The 19699-nt window shown below is 42.0% G+C and overlaps 1 protein-coding gene across 1 annotated transcript in view; it reads left to right on the forward strand.

Moving 5' to 3' along the window:
- Positions 1-304: 304 nt before the first annotated feature.
- LOC121545125 (procathepsin L) overlaps positions 305-19699 on the forward strand; it is a 33652-nt gene continuing 14257 nt past the window's right edge. The window contains exons 1-3 of the mRNA XM_041855538.2: positions 305-596; positions 6976-7118; positions 17102-17299. Coding sequence (XP_041711472.1) covers positions 497-596; positions 6976-7118; positions 17102-17299 — 441 coding nt within the window. The 5' untranslated portion in view covers positions 305-496. The remainder of the gene's footprint in view (positions 597-6975; positions 7119-17101; positions 17300-19699) is intronic.

Raw genomic sequence — 19699 nt, forward strand, 5'->3', positions numbered from 1 at the left:
GACTGGTAAGCATGCGCTGGTCTGTCTCGCCGGTGTCTTCCCCTGCTTATGTTGACGGCTTAGTGACAGGCACCTGACTGAACACTAACAACAGCCAAATACTTAAGCAGAGGACAGAGTGACCGGCGTCCATCACCAGCCAGTGGCTTCAAGACATCACACACACACACACACACACACACACACACACACACACACACACACACACACACACACACACACACACGGTGAGCAGACACATACACATACACACTTCCTGTGGCTGAGATGGGATGAAAAGATTGATTGAAAGATAGACATCGAGAGAGAGACAGAGAAAGACAGAGAGAGAAAGAACGAGAGAGAGAAACAGAGAAAAGAAAGACAGAGCGAGAAAGAAAGAGAGAGAAAAACAGAGAAAAGAAAGACATTGTATACAGAAACATCTGGTGCATAGCCTCCTGTATGATAGCTGTCTCCTGATTCTCAGTAAATCTCTGCTGTCTTTTTCCTCAGAATGAAGTTTTTGGTAGTTGTGGCTGCTGCTCTGGCAATGGCGAGCGCCGCTAGCCTTTCATTGGAGGACCTGGAGTTCCATGCCTGGAAACTGAAGTTTGGTAAGAGACGTATCTCTAGCCTATATTCGTGTCAGCCTATTTCATTTCAGCCTCTTATCAATGACAATAATGGAGTGTGTGACTCTCTCCTCTTTTCTTCATGTTGATTATCTGTCAATCTGAACCTCTTCTTTCTCATTGTCCTGTTTAAGATGATATAGAGTAGGGGTCCCCAACATGTATAGAGCTACTCACAGCCTGCACATTTTGTTATTGTAGGCGTATATTTAATAGAGGCACCCAGTGCTTAATTTGAATTATTATTATTATTATTATTATTATTATTATTATTATTATTATTATAGAAAGAGGAGAGCAAAAATAAGTTTGAATGAAATTAGTTTTGTTGTACAAACATGTCAATATCGATGTTCCCGAACAGATTTCAGTTGGTTTTGGGATTTTGTGGCTTTAGTGGGCTACTGTCTGTCTGTTCTTCAAAGTGCAAATGCGTTCGTGACTGAACTCTATAGGTCATGATTCAGGTAGACAGGCTACCGCCAAAACGTGTCATAAATCCAACCGCAAATAATGTCGCATAGCCTATCTACCCCATCTAGGCCTAAGCATAACAGTAACCTACAATTCTATAAGGGGAAAAATCAAACGAATGGGCATATTAGATCATTTAAAATAAATGATGCAGTGTAACACTGGAGAGATAGAGAGAGGGTTGCAGGCTTATGTCTGTCAGAGCAGAGGGAGGGAGATAGCTAGAAGCACTGTTCTCTCTCTCTCTCTCTCTCTCTCTCACCACAGCAAAGGCCACGCGTTGGTTTCAAAACATAGCCTACACAGTTGCACAAACCAAAGAACAGTCACGGCCCACACAAATCAATTCTCAGAATATCGGCAAGAGAATTAACAAGGAGTCCATTTTATTTATCTCTGATCGCTCTCTTTAGAATTGTTACATTGCAAACAGTGAAAATTATGTTTCATGCCATGAGAGGAAGGTTCAGTGGCGATTTCAGCATGTACATCTTGATGGGGCAAACTCCCCCATTTAAAAAAAAATGCATGCCAAAAAAGCCACTACACAACACAACACAACACTAAACAATATCTGAATTGCACTATAAGGGTGACAAACGGTGCCCACAAACTGTTAGGGCCTACATAAAGCTGTCCCAACAGCAGAGCTTTCTTTTCAGCACCATGGAGTTAATCCTTACCACCGCTACACCTGGCTATCAGTGGAGCCTTGTCTGGCAGCGAAACCATTCAGCCTCATTTACTGCCTTTTTAAAAAACATAGCTGATATGGCTGACTGGCTTAAACAAATGTGGTTTCTATGACAAATGAGATGTACAAACTATGGCAAAAGGGAATGATGAGCGGATAAGTGGCAATCCATAATTTTGATTAAGACATTAATGAGCGAGCTAAGACGGACGTAGTCAATATAACTATTTGTTCAGCACTTTGGAAATGTACAGCGACAGAATTCAGAACATTCTTACAGTATTCTCCCTGTACACCAAGTCAGAACCGTAGGATAAATAAAGGGGGCATTTAAGCAGACAATGAAAGCTCTTACAATATTCGATGATGACATTTCTCTAAAACAGGCTATAGGCAACATGTGCACCACCAAGTCAGAACAGTAGGCTAATTTCTGAGGGGGAAAGGGACCAAATTATTAGGGTGAGGCACATGGGCTACTAACAGCTTACTACACAACATACACTTAGTATTACTTTCTTAGCCAGAGTATACATATCTCCCTGGCATATTACATCATTTATGCAGCAGCATACAAGACATTTTTGGACTCGCCGTTGTTGGGCTGTGCTCACTTGAACAGGAAGGTGGCACGGCGGTCCTTGTCATCAAACTTTGTCATCAAAGTCTGGCATTCTCTGGATTTATGGTGCTTTCAAGACAACTGGGAACTAGGAAAAAAACAAGGTTGAATCATGACGTCAGTGATCTTCAAGTCGGAGCTCTAGAAAGAGGCCCGAGTTCCTGACATGGAAGACCATTCAAAACGTATTTTCCCAGACGGAGCACGTTTTTTCCGAGTTCCCAGTTGTCTTGAACTCACTGAAGTCAGAGATTTCCCAGTTCCAAGTTTCCAGTTGTTTTGAACGCGGCAGAAGTCATGCTGGATTGACAACATGGCCAATTTATTCAACCTTTTCTGGCCCATGGTGTTGCATGTGAATGTTTATCCTTTTAAGCTTGGAAAAAATACCCTTGAACCCAAACTTGGACCATACACCCTCACCAATGAATAGCAGGCTACTGATTGCTTTGCAACGCAGTTAGCCACTGATTCCTTCCAAACCACTCTGTTAAATTTGCGATTTCCAACTTGTTGTGTAATGTCCACCGAAACGTTTTATCTATAATTTCTCTTCATATGACAAGGATTGAAAATGATTTGCCAGTAGATTGTCAACTTGATTTATGAGGATGACTGCTTGTCTAGCTTGCTAGCTAAGATTTTGAAAGTATGATGTTGACATGACCAGTCCAATCAAAGCTACGGTAGATATAACGTGATTTGACGTAATTTTATCTGTGGCCAATGACCTTGAGCCTTCTTGGATGGGCACTTCTAAGGTAAATCTATGGTAGCACCCAAGGGGCTTGAATTTTTTAGCTCTCCCCGTAGATTTTGTGGTGACATAGTGTCCCCATGAGGGACAGATCACTGAGCCAATGAAGGCGCAACTAACATGACCAAACCCTACGCATTGTATTTTCCGCTGGCTGCCCCACAAACACAGAAAGCACTGAGCTAGGCAGAAACACCTGTACAGTGGCTTGCGAAAGTATTCACCCCCCTTGGCATTTTTCCAATTTTGTTGCCTTACAACCTGGAATTAAAATGGATTTTTGGGGGGTTTGTATCACTTGATTTACACAACATGCCTACCACTTTAAAGATGCAAAATATTTTTGGGTGTGAAACATACAAGAAATAAGACAAAAAAACAGAAAACTTGAGAGTGCATAACTATTCACCCACCCAAAGTCAATACTTTGTAAAGCCACCTTTTGCAGCAACTACACCTGCAAGTCTCTCGGGGTATGTCTCTATGAGCTTGGCACATCTAACCACTGGGATTTCTGCACATTCTTCAAGGCGAAACTGCTCCAGCTCCTTCAAGTTGGATGGGTTCCGCTGATGTACAGCAATCTTTAAGTCATACCACAGATTCTCAATTGGACTGAGGTCTGGGCTTTGACTAGGCCATTCCAAGACATTTAAATGTTTCCCCTTAAACCACTCAAGTTTTGCTTTAGCAGTATGCTTAAGGTTATTGTCCTGCTGGAAGGTGAACCTCCATCCCAGTCTCAAATCTCTGAAAGACTGAAACAGGTTTCCCTCAAGAATTTCCCTGTATTTAGAGCCATCCATCATTCCTTCAATTGTGACCAGTTTCCCAGTCCCTGCCGATGAAAAACATCCCCACAGCATGATGCTGTCACCACCATGCTTCACTGTGGGGATGGTGTTCTCGGGGTGATGAGAGGTGTTGGGTTTGCGCCAGACATAGCGTTTTCCTTGATGGCCAAAAAGCTCAATTTTAGTCTCATCTGACCAGAGTACCTTCTTCCATATGTTTGGGAAGTCTCCCACATGGCTTTTGGCAAACACCAAACGTATTTGTTTAATTTTTCTTTAAGCAATGGCTTTTTTCTGGCCACTCTTCTGTAAAGCCCAGCTCTGTGGAGTGTACGGCTTAAAGTGGTCGTATAGACAGATACTCCAATCTCCGCTGTGGAGCTTTGCAGCTCTTTCAGGGATATCTTTGGTCTCTTTGTTGCCTCTCTGATTAATGCGCTCCTTGCCTGATCCGTGAGTTTTGGTGAGTGGCCATCTCTTGGTAGGTTTGTTGTGGTGCCATATTCGTTCAATTTTTTAATAATTAATTTAATGGTGCTACGTAGGATGTTCAAAGTTTCTGATCTTTTTTTATAACCCAACCCTGATCTGTACTTCTCCACAACTTTGTCCCTGACCTGTTTGGAGAGCCCCTTGGTCTTCATGGTGCCGCTTGCTTCGTGGTGCCCCTTGCTTAGTGGTGTTGCAGACTCTGGGGCCTTTCAGAACAGGTGTATATATACTGAGATCATGTGACAGATCATGTGACATTTAGATTGCACACAGGTGGACTTTATTTAACTAATTACGTGACTTCTGAAGGTAATTGGTTGCACCAGATCTTATTTAGGGGCTTCATAGCAAAGGGGGTGAATACATATGCACGCACCACTTTTCCGTTATTTATTTTGTAGAATTTTTTTATAGAAGTTATTTTTTTCATTTCACTTCACCAATTTGGAATATTTATTATTCTGTACATGCATCGGTCACGTCTTTCCCCTGCATTTTACAGCTTGTTTGTAGCATTACGGACTAAAGTGTCGTTAGATATTGCTTTATATAATCAGGTCCATTACATTTATTTCAAGATCTTAAACTAACAAGGCGTAGGCCTATGCTGTTAGCATTTTTTTTTTTCAAAAACGTTTGCAAGGCACTGTATGCTGAGCATTTGTTGGCTGCTTTTCCGTCACTCTGCCATCTGACTCATCTCAAACCATCTCAATTGGGTTGAGGTCGGGGGATTGTGGAGGCCAGGTCATAAGATGCAGCACTCCAGCACTCTCCTTCTTGGTAAAATAGCCCTTACACAGCCTGGAGGTGTGTTGGGTCATTGTCCTGTTGAAAAACAAATGATAGTCCCACTAAGCTCAAACCAGATGGGATAGAGTATCGCTGCAGAATGCTGTGCCTTGAATTCTAAATAAATCACAGACAGTGTCACCAGCAAAGCACCCCCACACCATAACACCTCCTCCTCCATGCTTTACTGTGGGAGATCATCCGTTCACCCACACCACATCTCACAAAGACACGGCGGTTGGAACCAAACATCTCCAATTTGGACTCCAGACCAAAGGACACATTTCCACCGGTCTAATGTCCATTGCTCGTGTTTCTTTGCCCAAGCAGGTCTCTTCTTATTATTGGTGTCCTTTAGTAGTGGTTTCTTTGCAGCAATTCGACCATGAAGGCCTGTTTCACACAGTCCCCTCTGAACAGTTGATGTTGAGATGTGTCTGTGACTTGAAATCTGAAGCATTTATTTGGGTTGCAATTTCTGAGGCTGGTAACTCTAATGAACTTATCCTCTGCAGCAGAGGTAACTCTGGGTCTTCCATTCCTGTGGCGGTCCTCATGACAAAAAGTTTTAGCATAGCGCATGAGGGTTTTTGCGACTGCACTTGAAGAAACGTTCAAAGTTCTTGAAATGTTCCGTATTGACTGACTGTCATGAATATCTGTGGAATGCGGTATGCCAGAGTCAAGTGCACTGAATGAAATGAAAATCTACTTTACTGAATAGTAAAGAAACAAGCAAAACCTCCAAACACAGGGAGGAGCAAACAAAAGACACTCTTAACAAGCAACAAACACTCACAACACACAGTCGGGGCGAACAGGTTAAATAGGGAAGGACATAATACAATAATGGGAAACAGGTGCGCAACACTAGACAACAACCAGGTGAACATAGAAACATAAAACATAGATCGGCAGCAGCTAGTATTCCGGTGACGACGAACGCCGCAGCCTGCCCGAACCAGAAAGAAGGGCAGTCTCGGCAGAATCCGTGACACTGACATTCATGTCTTAAAGTAATGATGGACTGTCGTTTCTCTTTGCTTATTTGAGCTGTTCTTGCCATAATATGTACTTGGTCTTTTACCAAATAGGGCTATCTTCTGTATACCCCCCCTACCTTGTCACAACACAACTGATTGGCTCAAACGCATTAAGAAGGAAAGAAATTCCACAAATTAACTTTTAAGAAGGCACACCTGTTAATTGAAATGCATTCCAGGTGACTACCTCATGAAGCTGGTTGAGAGAATGCCAGGAGTGTGCAAAGCTGTCATCAAGGCAAAGGGTGGCTACTTTAAATAATAAAATATATTTAGATTTGTTTAACACTTTTTTGGTTACTACATGATTCCATGTGTGTTATTTCATAGTTTTGATGTCTTCACTATTATTCTACAATGTAGAAAATTGTAAAAATAAAGAAAAACCCTGGAATGAGTAGGTGTGTCCAAACTTTTGACTGGTACTGTAAGTCCATGTTAAAGCTAGAATCCTTAGTTGCTACATACATATTTTTTGGCTGAAATAGCCAAATCCACTAATAGACATACATTTTGACATCATGGATGGTCAGTCCTTGCATCCATATGAATTTGAGAGTGGTTACATTTATCCAGGCCCATCTCTCAGCTTTTTACTAAAACAGAGGTAGGGTGCCCGCTTTGCTATTGTTTCAATTAAGGACTATTCAAGTCTGAATAGGGTCCTGAATGAACTGACTTTGACTCCTACAGGAAAGTCCTACAGCTCTCCAGTGGAGGAGGCTCAGCGCAGGAGGTCCTGGATCTCCAACCGCAAACTGGTGCTGCTCCACAACATGCTGGCTGACCAGGGCATCAAGTCCTACCACCTGGGCATGACCTACTTCGCTGACATGGTATGGCCTAGACACATGCCATTTTAATTGGACAGTGAAGAATAGTTCACATATATGTAAATTCATGAAGGATAAAATGATAAAATGAAGAATAGAAGGAGCTCTTTGACTTCCCCTTTTTCAGAGTTACAGCATTGGTAGAAAATAAAAACAGCCTGTTAGTATGTAGGCTACTGTACCTGTTGTGCTCTGTATCCTCTAGTCTACCTGAAGTTAATAATTAGATACAACAGAATGATAGATACCCCAAAAAACAAGGGAAATACATTTAGTCTTTCTGAAATAATTGTGTCCATTGATTATAAATAATAATTAGGTCTGTCAAACGATTAAAACATTTTATTAAGTTAATTGCAGGATCTGCTGTGAATAATCGCAATTATTCCCATTACCCAAATCCTCAAAGTGAACAGGAATTTAAAGGGAAAATCCACTCAAAAACTATATTTTGGGATTTTTTTCATTAGTTCACTGTTGATACAGTCCCAAAATATTTTGCATGTCAGCAGTCAAGTTTTCAAGATATTGGACTTTAAAGAAGCAAAGTGTCACTGGCCACATCATCAATGTTTGTCTATGGAGATTGCATGGCTTTGTGCTCGATTTTATACACCTGTCAGCGACGGGTGTGGCTGAAATAGCTGAATCCACTAATAGACAAACATTGGCAGTAGAATGACCTTACTGAAGAGCTCAGTGACTTTCAACATGGCACCGTCATAGGATGATACCTTTCCAACAAGTCAGTTCGTCAAATTTCTGCCCTGCTAGAGCTGCCCCGGTCAACTGTAAGTGATGTTATTGTGAAATGGAAACGTCTATGAGCAACAATGGCTAAGACGTGAAATGGTAGGCCACAAAAGCTCACAGAAGGCGCGTAGCGCTTAAAAATTGTCTGTCCTCGGGATGCAACACTCACTACCGAGTTCCAAACTGCCTCTGGAAGCAACGTCAGCACAATAACTGTTAGTCGGGAGCTTCATGAAATGGATTTCCATGGCCGAGCAGCCGCACAAAAGCCTAAGTTCACCATGCGCAATGCCAAGCGTCAGCTGGAGTGGTGTAAAGCTCGCCGCCATTGGACTCTGGTATAGTGGAAACATATTATCTGGAGTGATGAATCATGCTTCACCATCACCATCTGGCAGTCCGTCGGACAAATCTGGGTTTGGCGGATGCCAGGAGAACACTACCTGCCCGAATGCATAGTGCTAACTGTAAAGTTTGGTGGAGGAGGAATAATGGTCTGGGGCTGTTTTTCATGGTTCGGGCTAGGCCCCTTAGTTCCAGTGAAGGGAAATCTTAATGCTACAGCATACAATTACATTCTAAACGATTCTGTGCTTCCAACTTTATGGCAACAGTTTGGGGAAGGCCCTTTCCTGTTTCAGCATGACAATGCCCCCATGCACAAAGTGTGGTCCATACAGAAATGGTTACATTACAGCCTTTTTCTAAAATTGATTGAATTGGGTTTGTTCCTCAATACCACATAATGATAAAGGAAAAGCAGTTTTATTTACATTTTTGCACACACAAAAAAGAAAGAAAAAGAAAGAAAGACCTCATTTACATAAGTATTCAGACCCTTTACTCAGTACTTTGTTGAAGCACCTTTGGCAACGATTACAGCCTCGAGTCTTCTTGGGTATGACGCTACAAGCTTGGCACACCTGTATTTGGTGAGTTTCTCCCATTCTTCTCTGCAGATCCTCTCAAGCTCTGTCAGGTTGGATGGGGAGCGTCACTCCACAGCTATTTTCAGGTCTCTCCAGAGATGTTCAATCGGGTTCAAGTCCGGGCTCTGGCTGAGCTACTCAAGGACATTCAGAGACTTGTGCCGAAGCCACTCCTGCGTTGTCTTGACTGTATGCTAAGGTTCGTTGTCCTGTTGGAAGGTAAACCTTCGCCCCCAGTCTGAGGTCCTGAGCGCTCTGGAGCAGGTTTTCATCAAGGATCTCTCTGTACTTTGCTCCATTAATCTTTCCCTCGATCCTGACTAGTATCCCAATCCCTGCCGCTGAAAAACATCCCCACAGCATGATGCTGCCACCACCATGCTTCACCGTAGGGATGGTATTGGCCAGGTGATGAGCGGTGCCTTGTTTCCTCCAGACGCAACGCTTGGCATTCAGGCCAAAGAGTTCAATTTTGGCTTCATCAGACCAGAGAATCTTGTTTCTCATGGTCTGAGAGTCCTTTAGGTGCCTTTTGGCAAACTCCAAGCGGGCTGTCGTGACTTTTACTGAGGAGTCTGCTAAATGACTAAAATGTAAATGTAAATGAGTGGCTTCCGTCTGGCTACTACCATAAAGGCCTGATTGGTGGAGTGCTGCAGAGATGGTTGTCCTTCTGGAAGGTTCTCCCATCTCCACAGAGGAACTCTGGGGCTCTGTCAGAGTGACCATCGGGTTCTTGGTCACCTCCCTGACCAAGGCCCTTCTCCCCTGATTGCTCAATTTGGCTGGGCGGCCAGCTCTAGGAAGAGTCTTGATGGTTCCAAACTGCTTCCATTTAAAAATGATGGAGCCACTGTGTTCTTGGGGACCCTCAGTGCTGCAGACATTTTTTGGGACCATTCCCCAGATCTGTGCCTTGACACAATCCTGTATCGGAGTTGTACGGACAATTCCTTCGACCTCATGGCTTGGTTTTTGCTCTAACATGCACTGTCAACTCTGGGACCTTATATAGACAGGTGTGTGGCTTTCCAAATCATGTCCAATCAGTTGAATTTACCACAGGTGGATTCCAATCAAGTTGTAGAAACATCTCAAAGAGGATCAATGGAAACAGGATGCACCTGAGCTCAATTTCGATATACAGTACCAGTCAAAAGTTTGGACACACCTACTCATTCAAGGGTTTTTCTTTATTTTTACTATTTTCTACAATGTAGAATAATAGTGAAGACATCAAAACTATGAAATAACACATATGGAACTATGTATTAACCAAAACAGTGTTAAACAAATCAAAAAATATTTTATATTTGAGATTATTCAAATACCCACCCTTTGCCTTGATGACAGCTTTGCACACTCTTGGCATTCTCTCAACCAGCTCTCCTTGAATACTTTTCAAACAGTCTTGAAGGAGTTCCCACATATGCTGAGCACTTGTTGGCTGCTTTTCCTTCACTCTGCCGTCCGACTCATCCCAAACCATCTCAACAGGGTTGAGGTCGGGGGATTGTGGAGGCCAGGTCATCTGATGCAGCACTCCATCACTCTCCTTCTTGGTAAAATAACCCTTACACAGCCTGGAAGAGTGTTGGGTCATTGTCCTGTTGGAAAACAAATGATAGTCCCACTAAGCCCAAACCAGATGGGATAGAGTATCGCTGCAGAATGCTGTGGTAGCCATGCTGGTTAAGTGTGCCTTGAATTCTAAATAAATCACAGACAGTGTCACCAGCAAAGCACCCCCACACCATAACACCTCCTCATCCATGCTTTACGCTAGGAACTACACATGCAGAGATCATCCGTTCACCCACACCGCGTCTCACAAAGACACGGCAGTTGGAACCAAAAATCTCACATTTGGACTCCAGACCAAAGGACACATTTCCACCGGTCTAATGTCCATTGCTCGTGTTTCTTGGCCCAAGCAGGTCTTTTCTTCTTATTGGTGTCCTTTAGTAGTGGTTTCTTTGCAGCAATTCGACCATGAAGGCCTGATTTACACAGTCCCCTCTGAACAGTTGATGTTGAGTTGTGTCTGTGACTTGAACTCTGTTAAGCATTTATTTGGGCTAAGATTTCTGACGCTGGTAAATCTAATGAACGTATCCTCTGCAGCAGAGGTAACTCTGGGTCTTCTATTCCTGTGGCCGTTCTCATGAGAGCCAGTTTCATCATAGCTCATGCTGGTTTTTGCGACTGCACTTGAAGAAACTTTCAAAGTTCTTGAAATGTTCCGTATTGACTGACCTTCATGTCTTAAAGTAATGAAGGACTGTCGTTTCTCTTTGCTTATTTGAGCTGTTCTTGGCATAATATGGACTTGGTCTTTTACCAAATAGGGCTAACTTCTGTATGCCCCCCCCTGCATTCCAGGTGACTACCTCATGAAGCTGGTTGAGAGAATGCCAAGAGTGTGCAAAGCTGTCATCAAGGCAAAGGGTGGCTATTTGAAGAATCTCAAATATAAAATATATTTTGATTTGTTTAACACTTTGGTTACTACATGATTCCATATGTGTTATTTAATAGTTTTGATGTTCTCACTATTATTATACAATGTAAAAAATAGTAAAAATAAAGAAAAACCCTTGAATGAGTAGATGTGTCCAAACTTTTGAAGTCGGAAGTTTACATACATTAAGTTGACTGTGCCTTTAAACAGCTTGGAAAATTCCAGAAAATGATGTCATGGCTTTAGAAGCTTCTGATAGGCTAATTGACATAATTTGAGTCAATTGGAGGTGTACATGTTGATGTATTTCAAGGCCTACCTTCAAACTCAGTGCCTCTTTGCTTGACATCGTGGGAAAATCAAAATAAATCATCCAAGACCTCCGAAAATGTTTTGGGGTCCTCCACAAGTCTGGTTCATCCTTGGGAGCAATTTCCAAACGCCTGAAGGTACCATGTTCATCTGTACAAACAATAGTACGGAAGTATAAACACCATGGGACCACACAGCCATCATACCGCTCAGGAAGGAGACGCGTTCTGTCTCCTAGAGATGAACGTACTTTGGTACGAAAAGTGCAAATCAATCCCAGAACAACAGCAAAGGACCTTGTGAAGATGCTGGAGGAAACAGGTACAAAAGTATCTATATCCACAGTAAAACGAGTCCTATATCGACATAACCTGAAAGGCCGCTCAACAAGCCACTGCTCCAAAACCACCATAAAAAGCCAGACTACGGTTTGCAACTGCACATGGGGACAAATATCGTACTTTTTGGAGAAATGTCCTCTGGTCTGATGAAACAAAAATAGAACTGTCTGGCCATAATGACCATCGTTATGTTTGGAGGAAAAAGGGGAATGCTTGCAAGCTGAAGAACACCATCCCAACCGTGAAGCACGGGGGTGGCAGCATCATGCTGTGGGGGTGCTTTTCTGCAGGAGGGACTGGTGCACTTCACAAAATAGATGGCATCATGAGGAAGGAAAATTATGTGGATATATTGAAGCAACATCTCAAGACATCAGTCAGGAAGTTAAAGCTTGGTCGCAAATGGGTCTTCCAAATGGACAATGACCCCAAGCATACTTCCAAAGTTGTGGCAAAATGGCTTCAGGACAACAAAGTCAAGTTATTGGAGTGGCCATCACAAAGCCCTGACCTCAATCCTATAGAACATTTGTGGTCAGAACTGAAAATGCGTGCGCGAGCAAGGAGGCCTACAAACCTGACTCAGTTACACCAGCTCTGTCAGGTGGAATGGGCCAAAATTCACCCAACTTATTGTGGGAAGCTTGTGGAAGGCTACCCGAAACGTTTTGACCCAAGTTAAACAATTTAAAGGCAATGCTACCAAATACTAATTGAGTGTATGTAAACTTCTGACCCACTGGGAATGTGATGAAAGAAATAAAAGCTGAAATAAATAATTCTCTCTACTATTATTATGACATTTCACATTCTTAAAATAAAGTGGTGATCCTAACTGACCTAAGACAGGGAATTTTTACTAGGATTAAATGTCAGGAATTGTGAAAAACTGAGTTTAAATGTATTAAGGTGTATGTAAACGTCCGACTTCAACTGTAGTATATCATTTTTGACTGGATTTTTCCTTTAAGGTTTTTCATATAAAAAAACATCACAAGAATATTTACATCTTGATTTTGTCTAAGGTAATGGTTAGCAAAATTAGGTACATTGAGAAAGCACACTTTCTGTAACCTCAATGTCAACTTGTTTTTACATCGCATTTTACAGTCGTTGTCAAAAGTTTTGAGAATGACACAAATACTAATTTTCACAAAGTCTGCTGCCTCAGTTTTGATGATGGCAATTTGCATAAACTCCAGAATGTCATTGAGAGTGATCAGATGAATTGCAATTAATTGCAAAGTCCCTCTTTGCCATGAAAATGAACTTAATCCCAAAAAAACATTTCCACTGCATTTCAGCCCTGCCACAAAAGGACCAGCTGCCATCATATCAGTGATTCTCTCGTTAACACAGGTGAGCGTGTTGACGAGGACAAGGCTGGAGATCACTCTGTCATGCTGATTGAGTTAGAATAACAGACTGGAAGCTTTAAAAGGAGGGTGGTGCTTGAAATCATTGTTCTTTCTCTGTTAACCATGGTTACCTGCAAGAAAACACGTGCCGTCATCATTGATTTGCACAAAAAGGGCTTCACAGGCAAGATATTGCTACTAGTAAGATTGCACCTAAATCAACCATTTATCGGATCATCAAGAACTTCAAGGAGAGAGGATCAATTGTTGTGAAGAAGATGTCAGGGCGCCCAAGAAATTCCAGCAAGTGCCAGGACCATCTCCTAAAGTTGATTCAGCTGCGGGATCGGGGCACCACCAGTGCAGAGCTTCCTCAGGAATGGCAGCAGGCAGGTGTGAGTGCATCTGCACGCACAGTGAGGCGAAGACTTTTGGAGGATGGCCTGGTGTCAAGAAGGGCAGCAAAGAAGCCACTTCTCTCCAGGAAAAACATCAGGGACAGACTGGTATTCTGCAAAAGGTACAGGGATTGGACTGCTAAGGACTGGGTCATTTTCTCTGATGAATCCCTTTTCCGATTGTTTGGGGCATCCGGAAAAAAGCTTGTCCGGAGAAGACAAGGTGAGCGCCACCATCAGTCCTGTGTCATGCCAACAGTAAAGCATCCTGAGACCATTCATGTGTGGGGTTGCTTCTCAGCCAAGGGAGTGGGCTCACTCACAATTTTGCCTAAGAACACAGCCATGAATAAAGAATGGTACCAACACATCCTCTGAGAGCAACTTCTCCCAACCATCCAAGAACAGTTTGGTGACGACCAATGCCTTTTCCAGCCTGATGGAGCACCTTGCCATAAGGCAAAAGTGATAACTAAGTGGCTCGGGGAACAAAACATAGACATTTTGGGTCCATTGCCAGGAAACTCCCCCATTGAGAACTTGTGGTCGATCCTCAAGAGGCGGGTGGACAAACAAAAACCACAAACTCTGACATACTTCAAGCATTGATTATGCAAGAATGGGCTGCCATCAGTCAGGATGTGGCCCAGAAGTTAATTGACAGCATGCCAGGGCGGATTGCAGAGGTCTTGAAAAAGAAGGGTCAACACTGCAAATATTGACTCTTTGCATAAACTTAATGTCATTGTCAATAAAAGCCTTTGACACTTATGGAATGCTTGTAATTATACTTCAGTATACCATAGTAACATCTGACAAAAATATCTCATAACACTGAAGCAGCGAACTTTGTGAAGACCAATACTTGTGTCATTCTCAAAACGTTTGACCACGACTGTAGATATAAGGTTTATAGGTTATGTATTTTGGTTGTTTTCAGTGTATTTTCAATGCTTTCAGACAATGCAATTAATCACAATTTTTTAATTGAGTGCACAAAAATTACAAAACGTTAACTCGATAAAAAAACAAAACGATACAAAATAAAGTGCATAAACAATGAAGTTGCCAGACTTCAATATGCGTCAGACTCCAGAAATAAACATGTCTATTTCTTTCACCCATTGAATCCCTCATTCACCCCTCTCTTACCTGTTACATGTCCATGGTGCCGGCTGACATTCACTCACTCACTCATTCAAAATCTTTCTCTCACTCACACAATCCTTCTTTCCCTCAATAAGTCACTCTCTCACTAACAAAACTCCTCAGTGGTGGAAAGAGTACTGAAATATCCTACTCAAGTAGAAGCAGTGGTGATTTAACATATAAATCTTGGTGGGGCAAACTCCAAAACATTTTTTTGATGCATGTCAGCAAAGCCACTACACAACAGTAAACAATACATTAATGCACTATAACTGTGACAAACGGTGCCCACAAACTGTTAGGGCCTACATAAAACTGTCCCAACAGTGGAGCTTTAGTTCACTCAGCCTCATTTACTAACTTTTTAGCACCATAGCTGATATGGCTGACTTGCTTAAATAAATGTGGTTTCTACTGACTCCTTTTGGATTGTTGTAAGTCGAGAAGAACCGCATTGTCCTTCAATAATAAAGAACGCCAACATGAGTTTTGACTTTTGAACCATACACAAACATTATTACATTTATGTTCAGTAAATTCATAATGTTTGTTATTATATCATTAACACTTAGCTCTAAGTATAACCAAGTGCAAGCAAAAGAGCTGTGACGAGGTAGGCCTATTCGTTCGTACTTTCAAAATGGACACCGACAGAAATTCAGATAGATGTTAGTTCATATAAATTTAGCATGATGTTGAGGCCTTAACTTTACTCTTCTTTAAGTCAACACAGAAAGAGAGAGAGAGAGAGAGAAGAGAGAGAGAGAGAGAGAGAGAGAGAGAGAGAGAGAGAGAGAGAGAGAGAGAGAGAGAGAGAGAGAGAGAGAGAGAGAGACAGTTAGCCTACCATTTGAAGTATTTTATTAAGCCTATGTGGTCTAAAAAGGAAGGAAAATACAATCACGAGGATCCACTTTTATAGACAATATACCAACACACAGACAGTGAATTGCGCAAACAAAACAACCGTCGCAATATCAACTGGAATTACATGGGTCTATTACTGAACTTTTTGTTGAAAACAAATATTTGAATGGGAAGAGACTGTCACTGGCAAACATTGTTACAGACCCAACAACATTATATAGTATCCCCTCCTTCTGAAGAAAAGCACATGAGCTAATTTATGCAGCAGCATACAAGACTCATCGTTGTTGTGCTGTGCTCACTTGAACAGGAAGGTGGCAATGCGGTCCTTCTTGTGGGAAAATGCTGTCATCAAAGGTGCTTTCAAGACAACTGGGAACTCTGAAAAAAGGTTGAATCATGACGTCAGTGATCTTCAGGTCAAGCTCTAGAATGAGTCCTGAGTTCCAGGCTTGGAATTCCGAGTTGGATGACCGTTCAAAACGTATTATCCCAGTTGGAGCTCGTTTTTTTCAGAGTTCCAAGTTGTCTTGAACACACTGGTCTGAGATTTCCCAGTTCTGACATTCCAGTTGTTTTGAATGCGGCAGAAGTCATGCTGAATTGACAGCATGGCCAATGTATTCAACCTTTTCTGGCCCATTGTGTTGCGAGTGAATGTTTATCCTTTTAAGCTTGGAAAAGAGACCATTTCAGACAGATGTTTTAAATCCTTAAACCCAGACTTGGACCACACACCCTCTCCACCGAATAGTAGGCAAGGGAAGCAAAATAGTGATTGCTTTGCAATGCTTGCAGTTAGCCACTGATTCCTTCCAAACCACTCATTGTTGAATTTGTGATTTCCGACTTGTTGTGTAATGTTTATGTCCAATGGCCGATGAGCACCGATACCTTTTATCTATAATTTATCTTCATATGACAAGGATTGAAAATGATTTGCCAGTAGACTGTCGACGTGATTCATGATGATGACTCGTTATATCTACCAACCAAAGCTATGGTAGATATAACGAGATTTGACGTCATTTTATCTGTGGCCAATGACCTTGAGCCTTTTTGGATGTGCACTTCTAAGGTAAATCTATGACAGCACCCAAGGGGGCTTGAACTGCCTGGATCTCCCTGTAGATTCTGCGGTGACGTAGTGTCCCCATGAGTGACAGACCACTGAGCCAATCACGGTGCAACTAGAGAAGATTACCAACACCTACGCTCTGTATATTCCGCTGGCTGCCCCGCCACCACAGAAAGCACTGAGCTAGGCTGAAACACCTGCATTTTGGAGCTGCCTTACTCAAGAAAGAGACCATGTTTGTATGCGGCTTGGATTCACATGGACAGTCTATGTCATGGAAAGAGCAGGTATTCCTAATGTTTTATACACTCAGTGTATGTCTATTGTTCTGCTATCACAGGAAGACGAGGAGTACAGACGCGTCATCTCCCAGCGCTGCCTGGGCTCCTTCAATGCCTCCAAGCCCCGCGGTGGCTCTACCTTCTTACCAATGCTCGGGGACAACGACCTGCCCACCACAGTGGACTGGAGGGACAAGGGCTATGTCACCCCCATCAAGGACCAGAAGGATTGCGGCTCCTGCTGGGCTTTCAGCACGGTAAGAGAGGGAGAGGGAAGGGGTTAAGAGAGTGAATGAACTACAGCATAGACTCTGCTCTACTTAGACGTAGTTGAGTAATTGCTCGGCCTGTTCTACTCATTTACCTACAGTACCAGTCAAAGGTTTAGACACACCTAATCATTCAAGGGTTTTTCTTTATTTTTTACTATTTTCTACATTGTCTAATAATGGTAAAGACATCAAAACTATGAAATAGCACATATTGAATAATGCAGTAGCCAAAAAAGTGTTAAACAAATCAAAATATATTTTACATTTGAGATTCTTCAAATAGCCACCCTTTGCCTTGACGACAGCTTTGCACACTCTTGGCATTCTCTCAACCAGCTTCACCTGGAATGCCTTTCCAACAGTCTTGAAGGAGTCCCACATGCTGAGCACTTGTTGGCTGCTTTTCCTTCACTCTGCCGTCAGACTCATCCCAAACCATCTCAATTGGGTTGAGGTCAGGGGATTGTGGAGGCCAGGTCATCTGATGCAGCACTCCATCACTCTCCTTCTTGGTAAAATAGCCTTACACAGCCTGGAGGTGTGTTGGGTCTTTGTCCTGTTGAAAAACAAATGATGGTCCCACCAAGCGCAAACCAGATGGGATGGCGTATCACTGCAGAATGCTGTGGTAGCCATGCTGGTTAAGTATGCCTTGAATTCTAAATACATCACAGACAGTGTCACCAGCAAAGCATCCCCACACCATAACGCCACCTCCTCCATGATTTACGGTGGGAAATACACATGCGGAGATCATCCGTTCACACACACCGTGTCTCACAAAGCCACGGCGGTTGGAACCAAAAATCTCAAATTTGGACTCCAGACAAAAGGACAAATTTCCACCGGTCTAATGTCCATTGCTCGTGTTTCTTGGCCCAAGCAGGTATTTTCTTCTTATTGGTGTCCTTTAGTAGTGGTTTCTTTGCAGCAACATGACCATGAAGGCCTGATTCACACAGTCCCATCTGAACAGTTGATGTTGAGCTGTGTCTGTGACTTGAACTCTGTGAAGCATTTATTTGGGCTGCAATTTCTGAGGATGGTAACTCTAATGAACTTATCCCCTGCAGCAGAGGTAACTCTGGGTCTTCCATTCCTGTGGCGGTCCTCATGAGAGCCAGTTTCATCATAGCGCTTGATGATTTTTGCGACTGCACTTGAAGAAACTTTCAAAGTTCTTTAAATGTTCTGTATTGACTGACCTTCATGTCTTAAAGTAATGATGGACTGTCATTTCTCTTTGCTTATTTGAGCTGTTCTTGGCATAATATGGACTTGGTCTTTTACCAAATAGGGCTAACTTCTGTATGCCCCCCCCACACACACACACCTTGTCACAACACAACTGATTGGCTCAAACGAATTAAGAAGGAAAGAAATTTCACAAATTAACTTTTAAAAAGGCACACCTGTTAATTGAAATGCATTCCAGGTGACTACCTCATGAAGCTGGTTGAGAGAATGCCAAGAGAATGCAAAGCTGTCATCAAGGCAAAGGGTGGCTATTTGAAGAATCTCAAATATAAAATAGATTTTGATTTGTTTAACACTTTTTTGGTTACTACATGATTCCATACATGTTATTTCATACCAAAAATAAAGAAAACCCTTGAATGAGTAGGTATGTCCAAACTTTTGACTGGTAGTGTATGTATAATGTATTCTGTTTGTGTGGTGAGAGCGAAACAATAATGAGTGTGTGTTTGGGTGGTGTATCTTATATCCCCAGTCTGTAAATGTTTACATTTTTGTATTCGGCTGTTTTCCAAACATTGTGGGCTGTGGCCCTAAAATTATGCATAGGAACATCTATTTGAATGCAGTGGTGTAAAGTACTTAAGTAAAAAAAACTTGAAAGTACTACTTAAGTAGTTTTTTTGCGGTAGCAGTACTTTACTTTACCATTTATATTTTTTGACATCTTTTACTTTTACTCCACTACATTCTTAATGAAAATAATGTACTTTTTACTCCATACATTTTCCCTGACACCCAGAAGTACTCGTTACATTTTGAATGCTTAGCAGGACAGGAAAATGGTCCAATTCATGCACTTATCAAGAGAACCTCTCTGGTCACCCCTACTGCCTCTGATCTGGCGGACTCACTAAACACAAATGCTTCATTTATAAATGATGTCTGAGTGTTGGGGTGTGCTGCTGGCTATCCATAAAAAAATAAAAAATAAATCGTGCCATCTGGTTTGCTTAATATAAGGAATTTGAAATTATTTATACTTTTACTTTTGATACTTAAGTATATTTGAGCAATTACATTTACTTTTGATACTTATATATATATACTTATAAGTATATTAATAACCTAATACTTTTGGACTTTTACTCAAGTAGTATTTTACTGGATGACTTTCACTTTTACTTG

The sequence above is a fragment of the Coregonus clupeaformis genome, chromosome 29, assembly GCF_020615455.1.
Source record: "Coregonus clupeaformis isolate EN_2021a chromosome 29, ASM2061545v1, whole genome shotgun sequence".
In the NCBI taxonomy this organism is placed as follows: domain Eukaryota; kingdom Metazoa; phylum Chordata; class Actinopteri; order Salmoniformes; family Salmonidae; genus Coregonus; species Coregonus clupeaformis.